This window comes from Mastomys coucha, unplaced genomic scaffold (genome assembly GCF_008632895.1).
Source record: "Mastomys coucha isolate ucsf_1 unplaced genomic scaffold, UCSF_Mcou_1 pScaffold13, whole genome shotgun sequence".
Lineage (NCBI taxonomy): Eukaryota > Metazoa > Chordata > Mammalia > Rodentia > Muridae > Mastomys > Mastomys coucha.
In genome coordinates, this window is record NW_022196895.1 from 17907322 (window position 1) to 17919771 (window position 12450).

General features: G+C 38.3%; 1 protein-coding gene across 4 annotated transcripts in view; it reads right to left on the reverse strand.

The window, feature by feature from the left end:
- Positions 1-6784: 6784 nt before the first annotated feature.
- The window catches only part of Klhl14 (kelch like family member 14), a 133523-nt gene continuing 127857 nt past the window's right edge, over positions 6785-12450 (reverse strand). For all 4 annotated transcript variants that reach the window (XM_031365071.1, XM_031365068.1, XM_031365069.1 and 1 more), the window contains exons 8-9: positions 12061-12218; positions 6785-9055 (exon numbers count right to left, since the gene is read on the reverse strand). In XM_031365071.1, the coding sequence (XP_031220931.1) occupies positions 8915-9055; positions 12061-12218 (299 nt within the window). In that variant the 3' untranslated portion in view covers positions 6785-8914. The remainder of the gene's footprint in view (positions 9056-12060; positions 12219-12450) is intronic.

Consider the following 12450-nt stretch of genomic DNA (forward strand, 5'->3'; position numbering starts at 1 on the left):
ACCCCTTTCCTATTTTTTAAGGCTCATTTCTTCTGTTTTTGGGCATTTAACTACTTTTAACACACTGCTTTGTAGGACAGTGCTAGGTGGCTTAGTCCTTATCCTGCCTTGAGCTTCCTTAACCAGTCTTGACATCCTTTATTAGCTTTGGCACACCCTTGCCTTTTGAAGAGTACCTCTTTGCTATTGTTTCTTGGCATTTGGCTTGGGCTAAGAGTGAAACACTACTTCCCTATTGCCTCTCTTCTCTCTAAAAGTACAGTGATGCATTTTGAGCAGATTTCATAAGTATCTTTCACTTTAATACACATAACTATTCATTTTTCTCTCTTTACATCAATTTTTATTTTTATTTTTTATTTGTCTCCGTTCCAGCTTGCTATCTCTTTGCTGGATCTAATTTGTCCTTGATATTGTTGATAACCGCTAATCTTGGCTGTCAGCTTGACATGATGTAGATTCATTCAGGAGACATACCTCTGGGCATACCTGTGAGGTTGTTTCTAGATTAGATTACTTGAAGTGTGAGTACTTACCCTGAGTATGGATGGCACCATTCAGAAGGCTGAGGTCCTAGACTGAAGACAAAAGAGAAAGTAAGCTAAGCACCAACATTGATTTTTTTTCTGCTTCCTGCCTATGGCTGCGGTGTGGTCTTAAACTGCTTCACTACTTTCCTACCTCAGGCTCTAAGCTCAGATCGACCTTCTTCCATGTACTGGCTTTTGCCAGGCATTTCAATGTAGCAACAAGGAAAGTAGCTAATTCCGGCTCTTCTACTGACAGTTTAAGATAGGACATCCTAATTGTAGAATCCTAATTGTTTTAAAAAGTAGATTCTAATGCTATGGCACAATTCTACATTGTTATTTTGTTAACTTTTCAAGTATTTTACTAATGTATTTATCACTTGTATCTACTTCTCTACTTCAAAGTCCATATTAGAAGTGAGTCTTTTTCTGTTTCCTGTTTTATTCTGTTAGTTCTAAGTCATGAAAGTAATTTTTCTAAATTTCAATACATTTTGGCTAAATGCAATGCTTTGGCATTTTTCATTTTAACTTCCTCTTATGCAGGTCGAGTGAAGAAACAAGCACCTAATTTCATGTTTTATCAAGGGCTGAGTCTGTTAGGTTCACTCAGCCTGTGTTTGGATCGAGCCTATCCTGAGAGTAAGTCCTTAGGCTTTTGGCTGAACTTGACCATTATCCTCAGCCCTCAAATATACTTCAGATTTCCCCCTTCAGAAATATTTAACTCTATCTTTTATTTCCCCTACTCATAGGGCTTTGAACTATACACAATTGTGTTTGTTTGTTTGTTTGTTTGGTTGCTTGGTTGTTTGGTTGGTTGTTTGGTTGGTTGTGCTGGTGCTGGTCCACCAAGCAATATTTCCAGTTTCAGATTCTCACGTCTCAAAGCACTGAGCAGCTTCACTTAGAGTGTAGTTGGCACTGTCATTTTCTCTCTTCTGCTTTCTGGAGGTTTTTGGCGTAGGTCTCCATATTCTTGCAGAACTCTGTAGCTCCAAGCTCCAGGTTTCTTTTGAGAAGATTGGCTGCACAGTCAAGGCTCCCTAGGATTGCATTTTATCACTCGATCTCTCTGTGATAACTACCAGGCTTCTGCTTTCCTTTCTGTGTATCTTTAGTCTCTGTCTTGAAACAAGATTGATCAACTTGGGAACAAAACTGGAAAATGACCTTAGAGATTAAAACATTAGCTCACATTGGAATGCTGTACTTATGAAAATTTTTAATAAACTTAATTCCAATTTATTCTTATAATTCCCTAGCGAGGCCTTATATTACCATTAGCCTGCTGTTGAACATGAGTTCATGTTCCTGGCCTTCATGCTTTCTTCACTAGTTAGGCTGCCGTTCAACACACTAACCGGGAGTTGATTGTAGTAATACATCTTTACCCTAATGCTTTTATATAGGAAAATGGTTTGGTTGTTTTATTTAATGTATTCTTAATGATTAGCTTACAAACATTAATAGAAAAAAAATCAATGTTTTCTTACCTATTTTCTGAACTGCTGTCACATGAACCCCTTTCCCTCTCTCTTCTAAACCCTTTCTGTCTGGAACACCCACAGCACTTATTTGTACATTGTTATGCACATGAACCATCACTATACTTACTTGTGCATAGTCATATACTTCACAGTGTATACCAAAACGATTTGTGTAGAGTGGGCAGAAGGAATAAATAAAAGACTGTCAGCTTAAGACTGGGAATACCAAGAGAGTAAGTTCAGACCCGTCTTCATTATAAAGAGAACATCTCGAGCAATATTTTCTGGGGTGGGAACAGAACTCCACTGGTGCTATCCCTTTTGTGTACTGTAAGGAGATTTCACAGTAGGGTTAAAATTCTAGCTTTTAGGACTATTAAATAGTAGAAAAGCATTCCATCTGACAAAGGCAATTAGATTGAAGCTACTTAAATACTTAGTATCAAAAACTGTTATAGAAATTGTGGCAATCACAATTGAGAAAATCCAACCACCACTTATGTTTTAAAAAAGGTAGGGCTAACATTTTGAATAGATATACTATTTTGAGCTATCTATGGTTCCATTATAACAAGGATTCTCATACCTCAGCTACTTCCTTATATTTTGTGGTACTATACACAAAGTCTGTGAGAAAACATATTTCAGGATTTGCCTGTTCTATATCACAAAGCTTAATTGAAACAAGACACACACACACACACACACACACACACACATTACACACACATATATATGTGTGTGTGTGTAAATTATATATGTATGATATATATATATGTATAAAAACATATATTACCATCAACATAAGGAAGTCTATTCTAGATGTTATATGAATAGTACAGATAGTAAGTGTTTTAATGATTTGAGAAGATGGCCATCCCAGGGTGGTCTAGCAAGAGGCCTGGATTCAATCGTGGTTTTGGACTTCATGTAGCTCATTTATCCCCCAGGGAATTTTGACTTTAATGTCTTTTCTTTCTTTCCTGTGTGTTAGATTAATATGGCCATTCATACTGAAAGAGACATAGATTAATTTAATAAGGCATCTCACTTCAGATGGCTTTAATAGTCTGAGTAGCTTTTAAGGAAAACTTGTAAGACAAGTAAAGGATTTCCTGTGAACTGTATGAATGCCATCTGGCTTCAAGTGGGGTCTTAGTCTAATTTCATTCACAAGGAAAGAACAGCTCACCACAGCATTTCTGGCGAGGCCTGGAAGCAGGGCAAGGGTGGTAGCAAGTCTCACCAGAAATGTTAAATGAGGAAAAGAGTCAGAGATGAGCCAAATGAACAATGTCATTGGAGAAATAGAACTTGTGCCTTTTTCAAGCATAATGCTACCACAGTCCTAGTAAACTTGTGGGAATCACAAAGAACATGCCAGAGTGCTATAGCATGACCATAGCCTTCAGAATTTGCTAGTCTCCATCCACAGAGTACAATAGGGAACTGCTAAAATTGCACTACATACCACCTCATGGCATGGAGTCATGTAGCAAAATTCCAAATTTAGGCTATAAAAGTGCATGCTCATAGCTAGTAGGAGAGCTGTATTATTATTATTTTTTTTTTTAGAAGTTTGCATGGTATCTTCCGGTACTATAAAAGCTAGCCCTCAGGGAGGAGTTTTTTTGGTCCTATCTGGCTCAAGTCCTCTGAGGTGTGGGTTAGAAAGACATAGTATCTTCAGCAATAAGACTTATCTCCCACCTCTGGGTGGAATAGTGATGGCCTGCAGTGATTTGGGAGTCTCTTGGAAAACTGGTCAAGAACCCAAAATAACTCTTATTTCTGCTTTTAGGCCCTGTGAACAACAACGCTGACCAGCATGGCCTGGTAACAGTAAGGGTGCAGTAGTAGCAAGCATACCTTGGTGGTGACAAATACCTCTCTAGTTGGACTTAAAGCCCATTCAACATGATGGAACTATACCTGGCTCTGGAAACATAGCCAACTGCTCAGGAATAGTGAAGTCATGGGTTCTAGAAGAGAACCTACAGTGTAATTCTTAACTATGTTATAAATATTTATTCTTATACCTACAGATAAATATAGTTTTACCCCTTACCAAAGAAACTTCTCTTTGCAACAGATGTGGGTCATTTCAGAAAACCATAACACATCAAAATGCAGATAATGAGAGACTGTGTAGTACTTAGTCCAAACTGATAGACTTAGAGCACAACTCCTGCACCTGAGGCTCAGGGATTATTGGAAAAGAGGGGGCAGAAAGATTGTAAGAGCTGTGAGATCATGTCTCTTAGAAATGTCATAGATGCTACACCTATTGTCTTAGTTTGGGTCTTACTGTTGTGAAAAGATACCATGATCACAGCAACTCATAAAGAAAGTAAATTTTTTTTTATAAATTAATTAGCACTGGCTTACAGTTCAGAGGTTTAGTCAATTATTATAATGGCAGGGAGCATGGTGGAATGCAGGAAGACATGGTGAGAGTTTTACATCTGGATGCACAGGCAGCAGGAAGAGACAGTGAGCTACTGGGCCTGACTTGAGTTTCTGAGACTTCAAAGCTCGTCCTCCCCACCTCCAGTGACACTTCCTTCAACAAAGCCACATCTACTTCTAAAAAGCCACACTTCTTAGTAGTGTCACTCCCTATGAGCATATGGGGTCATTTTTCTTTAAACCACCACATCTATGAAGTCTGATCAACATGGCTGTCTAGGCAAGATCTGAACAAGGATAATGGCAATGGACATGCTAACATGGAAGGGAATACTCACAGGGTCTCAACTCTCAAAACAGAACTCTAAGTAACTCGGAAGTGTTGAGAATGGGAGAAGTCTTCTTCAGTGAAAACCCACCCAACTAGTTACTCAATACCAATTGTTCAGCCCTGAGATCATCTACATATGAGTAACATACGAACTGAGCAGGATGGATTTATTATTTAGTAATATATATTTATACACATGTATACATGATACATGTAACAATAATTAAAGCAAAAGAGACCATGATTCAGAGAAAGAGAGCCAAAGAGTTTCATCAGAGGAGTTTGAGGGAGGAAAGAAAAGGGGGTAATGATGTAATTATAATTTGGAAAAAATAAAATTCATATTAAAAGTGTATATTTAGTTCTTATAAACTGCATAAACATATAAATAAAAAAGGCCTAGAGAAAGCTCAGACTCCAAAAGGTAGGAGCTATTTTGGATGGTGCATTAAAGGTTATTACATTTCTTCCCCGTGTTTTTGACCACATTTACACAATTAAAGCATATTAGTAATTTACTAAGATTTCATTTTTACTTAGCAACTATCTTGTGGCTCAGTGTTATGCTTCATCACTAAATTCAAAGAACCTCAAATTTAGTATAAGGGTCAGATTATTAGACCTTGCAAATAGCCTAGGTTAGAGAAAGCCAGAGAAGCCTTTGGTTAAAAGAAAGTAGTATGAATACCATTCACATAAGTGGTGTGATCACAAAGGCTGATTGAAAGTAGACTTTGAACTGAACCTTGAAGGACAGGCATCTTATAGATCATATTGGGCCTTAAATGATGCTCATTGTGGAAAAAAGTCACAAGTAAGGGAGAATGTGGAGGAACATAGCTGTATCTTTGGAACAGCCAAAATCCATGTTGCTCAATGAACTAAGAAGAGAAAAGGGCACCATGATTGTGTGGCTGAAGGGCACACAGGAGGGTGCCCGTCCTGCTAGGCTAAAACATGTGCCTGGTCACTGCATTGGATAGTTGGTGCATGCATTTTACAAGGTACTTTACATCTGGTTCTCATATCTGTTTTCAGGAACAGATTATTACTTTTACATGAAGACTAACTATGAGTGAGAAAACTTAACCTTCCAAGGTCACAAAACCAGTCTCCTTTCTGCCCTCTTATCCTTCCCAGCTTTTCATTCACACCGCTATAGCCCTTGCCAACGAGATCATAAGTCTCCGCTTTGATGGGTTGTAGTTTTCTGAAATGACCCACAAGTAGATCATAAGTGTCCATTACGTTTAATAGCATGTACTATTTATGTGGGGAAAACCAACAGTTCCCTATTAAATTCCATGATAATGAAGGGACTAGTAGAAAACACTTCTTTGAGGCAGCTAGAGAATGACCTTCAAGTCTTGATAGGAGTCCAAACCTTGCTCCTTATCAGGTGCTTAACCTTATCATGATGTGTGGGTGTAACTGTCCTTACTTTCAATGTATGATAGGACAAGATGGCGTTTCGCCAGATGTCACCTCTTTGATATTAGACTTCTTAACCTCTAGATCTATGAGCTACTACATTAATTATTTGTCTCGCTGCTGTGACAAAATACCTGATAAATTGACTTCAGCAAAGAAAGGTTATGTTGGGTCATGGTTTCAGTGCATACAGTCCATCAAGATGAGAATGGTATTGGGGAAGTCATATTAATTATATTATATTCATAGTCAGTAAATAGAGGGACATTGATGCTGGTGCGCATCCTATTTTTTCCTTTTTATCTCTATTCAGTCTTGGACCCAGTCAATGGGATTGTGTCACTCACATGTGAAGTAGGTCTTTCCTTAGTTAAACCTCTCTAGCAATACATTCACAGACATTCATAAAAGGTTTTGAGAAACATTTTGTAATTTTTCACATTGTCTATACTCTATGCTTTACCATCCCATGAGGAAGTAAAGTAGATCTGTAAGGCATATATGTACAATAAAAATATTTAGGCATCTATACATTATAAACCTTGAAACAATCCAATCTGTATGTGTTCTATAAAGAGGTCTATGAGAGACGGTTGAATTTATACATAAAGTTTTATTTAAAGTTTTCCCCTTCCAAGCAAGCTTCATTTACATTCTAGTCCTGTACAAAATTTACATCCTCTGTGACTTTTTATTCACTTTTTACTCTGGAAGTTTGCATCTCTCTGAAATACAGAAAGCTTTAGAGTTCTCATAAATGTTTTTATTTAATTTGGCTAGTGATAAAAAATAAAGCAAGGAACAAATCTAAGGAAAAGTGGATACCCTTGTATAAACAGCGACTTTCGGGAGAAACGGTGACAGCTGAGAATCAGGTTTTGGAAACAGTTCATGCTCTCCAGGATGCCAGTGGGCACTTCTCGTATTCTTATTGTCTTTCTTTCTATATATTCATATGTTTTCAAGAAAAAGGAAATGAAAGCTGATTGCACTGGTTATGTATATATATTCACATATATATTTTTTACAACGGATCCTTTGGATCTGAACGTACAAATAAATACAAAAACAACAAAGATTGCACTTTTCTGTAGAAACACCATTGGATTCTGGTATGCCCAGCCACCTTGAGATGCTTGTGCAAGCTTCCCATGAAGGCGTTTGTTCTCACCTGTGGCTACCCCTACTTGGTATTTTTAATATCACATTTATTGAAGGGTGCAACATTTCTGTGATTAAAATATATATATATATATTGGTTCTTGTAAGTGCCTAACAGCGTTGGTCAAACTCAGATGAGCTTGAAAGGCTAATTCACGTTTCTTTTAATTTTGCTTTTCTGATTGGCCACAAAGAGACCATATTATGCTCTCCTGATCTTTTTATGTGTTGAGTTCCTAAGAACAAGAATCAATTGCTCACTTGACCAAGTCCAGGCATCTCCAGTGATAACAAACAATGGGGTGAATGGAGGAAGAATCAGAATTGGGTATCTAGAGCCAGACAAACAAAGGTGAGGAAGTGTGCAGTCAGGTACTATATGAGTTTGCAAGTCCATTTTTTTAAATAATTATTTTGAAGGAGTTATTTATTTTTATTTCATGTGTACAGGTGTTTTGTTTGCAAGTTTGTAAGTGCACTACATCCATACCTGGTGCAATGGATGCCCTGGATCTGGAGTTATGGATGGTTGTAAGTCGCCACATGGGTGCTGAGAATCAAACCCAGGACCTCCACCTAAGAAGCAAGTGCTCTGAACCACTGAAGTCAGCTGGAAGTCATGTGTTTTAAGAACCAGAAAGATAATTGGGTTGCACTTGAGAGAAAGTTTCCTTCCTGCACCTGAATTTCTGAAAGTGATTTGTCAGTTTTTATTATGGATTCAATGTGGAACAAATTGTTATCCAACAGAATTCCTGTGATACTCCATGATGGAGTCATTGGTTTTCTATTTTGAGGCAAACTGTCCTCAGGTTCACTAGTTAAAATGCTATAAGAAATGGGGAAGCATACATTTCTGGGAGCTGAAGAGCAACAGGATGTGCTTAGTTTAAATTTTCAAGGAGTACCGAAGACACATAGTTAAGACTCTGGCAGAGAACAATTGCCAAAGAGACCAACAGCTTACGTTTCCCCAACCCACGGGAAGCTGTAAGGAATAGGAAATATGATTGTGTGGAAACACAGGTGCCTGTCTTCCATCTTCTGTGGTTTTCCTTTGCTGTGTTACCTATGGGGTTGGTGAAGAAGCCAGGCGTTTACCAATACAGAATCAAGTGAGTCTCTGGAATACAGGGTAACCATTTGGTGGGTTGGATTTTAAATCATTCATGTACAAAATATTCTCCAAATGTCCAAGTCTATCACATGCAGTTAGGAAACAATGCACAATACAGATCTTAGGTCTCTGGGGCCAGGCTTCTGTGGTTTATCTTTCCCTTTTTGAAAGTTCAGCTCCATGTGAGTTTGTGTAAAGGCGGAAGAAAGTAAAACCAGCCTGATATGGAAGAGTCTGTCACCGCAGCAATTGGAGTGTGATCTGAGTTGCGAACAAGAGTCTCTCTGCTCAAGACCAGGTCTCTTTCTTCTATGGTCACTTGTAAGTCATCAGAAACCAAAGGTGGATTTGGGCAGTTGTACCATTGGAATGCATGGTTCACGCAGGACAGCATGTCACCTGTCCCTGCATCCTACTTGTGGCACTATGCCAGGGTTTCCTGCTGTCATTTGTTGTAGGGTACACAGGCTGGTAGAATGACTGTTGCACAGGCTGGGCCTGCCAGGGGTTCAGCCACATCACCTTCGAGTTCTGTCCAGCTTCCTTTTTCTGGACAATAGCAGATTGTAGATGACTTGTAGGCACCCTGGAATGGCAGAGAAGGGAATACTTAGGGGAGGGTATTCAGAGCAGAACAGCGATGACAATCTCCACAGCTATACTGGGAAGACCTCTGCTTAGCCTCAGACACTTCAAATCAACTTAATAAATCAACTCAGTGGGCTATCAACTGTTGTATTCTGTGGAAATATTTGAAATTGACACTTCAAAATCTTGTAGTTGTGTGTGTGTGTGTGTGTGTGTGTGTGTGTGTGTGCGTGCGTGCTTGTGTGAGCATGCTTGCATACATATTTGTGGAGGACCGAAAACAACCTCTAGGTTGCTCCTCACAAATGTCCATCCTTTCTTTCTCAAGATAGGATCTCTTCTGGACTTGGAACTTGCCAAGTAGGCTAGTGTCGGCCTCATCTACCTTCCTGATGCTTACACTGAAATTAGAAGCCATCACATCTAGCTATTTCATTTTTGTAAGAGTTCTGAAGATTAAATTGAGGTCTTCAGGCAGGTAAAACAGGACTTGACTGACCAAGCAACCTGTCTGGCCCTTGTGGTATATTTATGATAACTAGTGATCAAACTCAAATAAGTATCTAATGCTCAATGGTGAGTTTCAAGTAATTGACCCGAAATAGGAATTTTTCCAGTAGGTTTAAATTAAAGAAAAATAAAGACAAATTCATATTTCTATTTAAATAGTTGAGGTAAAATGGACAGTAGATTGTTATAACATTTCTTTGTTTTTATATTTTTAAGGGGGAGAATAGAACCAAGATAGCAAGGCATTTTAAGAGTAGACTGAAAACACCTACATATATTGATTTACTTATTTTCAAGAGGCCACACAGCAAATGAACAATTGCTTTAATTTTGGCATCTTTGTCAACTTTAAGGCTAATGCTTGAGTAATATTTCCCTTTCCAAATTCAACCATAGGAAACAAAATCTCCCAATGAAACTCATGATATTTTCTGAATGTATATTCTTGATGTCTGCTTGGATGCATCTCTACTCTTGTAGTGAGAAATTTGCTCCAGACAACAGGCACATGTCTGAAAATCTAGGTTTATCTGTCAACTTATATTTGCCTTTATATAACTAACTTTTAAAAGTGTCTCAAAACTTACATCATAATCTTGCTTGATGCAAAATAAATAAAACTTATGTTATTAGAACTCCAAACTGATCTTATAAAACTAACAGTGATAAATAAGGCAATATAAAAATAGGCATCACTGGGAGAGTAATCAAATTGACAGCTAGGCCTGAGGTGTCTCCTGATATGTAATCTAAGCACACAGCCTCATTTTTCAGATACTTACTTTCTCTCCCTTCCTTCCTTCTTTCCCTCTTTCCTTCCTTCCTTCCTTCCTTCCTTCCTCCCTTCCCTCCTTCCTTCCCTCCTTTCTTTCTTTTACAGAAAAATAGCATAAACACAAAATAAAAGTATAAAAAATAATAGAAAGTTAAAGCCTAATCAACTCCTGACTAACATCTAGTCTGAAGAACTATTTTAATGACAGTACAAGGAGGTTATTAGTCATTCCCTCAATGTGGGGTATTCTGGATGACAGTGAGATTATTTTGTCAAAAAGTCAAAAAACTAAAAGTGTCAGAGGTAATGTTTTTGGCAGTGGGCATCTAAGGTACATGATAATCAAATATTTGTGAGACTTACCAGATCTTGATTTGAATGTTCTAATTTAAAACATATAATATTATAAGACAATAGGAAAAATTTAGGTTTGGATTTGGCAAGAAGCAATTACTGTAACTCTTTGGGTAAGATAAGTGATAGTACATTCATATAAGTGAATAACTTTTTAAAAAGATAAATACTGAGACCTTTAAGGTGAAATAGGACATTGTGAATTAGATTCACATTTTTTTAAACAAACTTAAGAGAAAGAGGCTGTTGATGGATGATGTCATGGGTGATCAGGAAAGGACGGCCCACTGTCTTTTCAATTTTTGCTTATGCTAGGAAATTTTCTACATGAGACTGGGAGAAAAGCTAATCTCATGCCCTAAATAGAATTTACAGAGATTGAAGAATTAAATTCCATGGTTTTCCCATTCTGGTCAGAATTTTTTACTTCCCTATTCAATTTCTACAGAACACATGGAAAATCATTGTATTTGGCTTTGAGTTAGAAAAACCAGGATTGTCTCACCACCTTTCCATCCAGTGGAAATAAGGAGCCAACAAGGAGATCTTCTCCATGCAGTTTATTCAGGAACCTTCATTTTTACTTCTCTAGTTAGCTTCTCTTATATTCTTCTATATCTTCTTCTTACATCTTACTAGTTACATCTTACGACCTACATATTACTACTTCTATTTTCCTACTTACATTACTTCTTACATCGTTCTACTTTCTTCTTACTTACTCCTATTTCCTACTTACTCCTATTCCCTACATCTTACTTACTCCTATTCTTACATACATCTTACTTCTATTTTATTTCTATCCTTTACATCTTACTTCTATCCTTACATTTTACTTCTATCTTTACATCTTACTTCTATATCTACTTACTTCTATTCCCTACATACTTACTCCTAATTATCCAGCCCCCAGCCCTTGTGGGTTAAATACTTTCCCTGGTCCCAATCAGCATCGGCTACGTGGCAAAGCATAATAGGCTATGAGAAATCATGCCAGCTTGCATCACAAACTGGAGGCACTCAGCTTTTCCAACTAAGGGCTTGTTTATCAATGCTCTCTGCTCTGGCCGGAGACCAGGTGTTTCATATATATATATATGGTGGCAGCTGCAGCTCCCCACACAGGATCACAAGTACATGGATGTAGAAGCAAGCTGGAGATGCAATGTCTGCTCTCGAACAGATGGGGGACTAGCAACCATGTCTACTGCATCATGTAGTTCTGTCTCCTGGTCCCAGTGCTGTGTCACTGCATATAAACCTGACATTCTGAAGGGTACATACAGCATGATGATATACTGCAGGAAATAAACAGAAGCAAGCACATATAGGAGAAGGACGAGGGGAGAAACACAAACACGTACCATACTCCAGCTGTAGCCCCCAACTAGATAAATGCTGTCATCAAGCACCGCACAGCCAGGGCCACTTCGACCCTCCAGGATGGGAGTTTGGAGAATATTCCATTGGTCGCCTTTTGGGTCATAGCACTCCACAAGCATGACGTCAAGGTGGGAGAAACCTAGGTGACAGGAGAAGGCGACATGGAGGAAAGAGTGACTTTCACAGTCCATTTGAGGCTACTTCTTTTTTAAACAGTGCTGGAGCTAAGAAGTAACTTTGAAGACAATGCAATTGTGATTTTGGAAACTCAAGAAGAAGGAAAACAGCTGGACTGTGGTGGCTCACACCTTTAATCCTAGCACTTGGGAGGCAGAGGCAGGCGGATTTCTGAGTTCGAGGCCAGCCTGGTC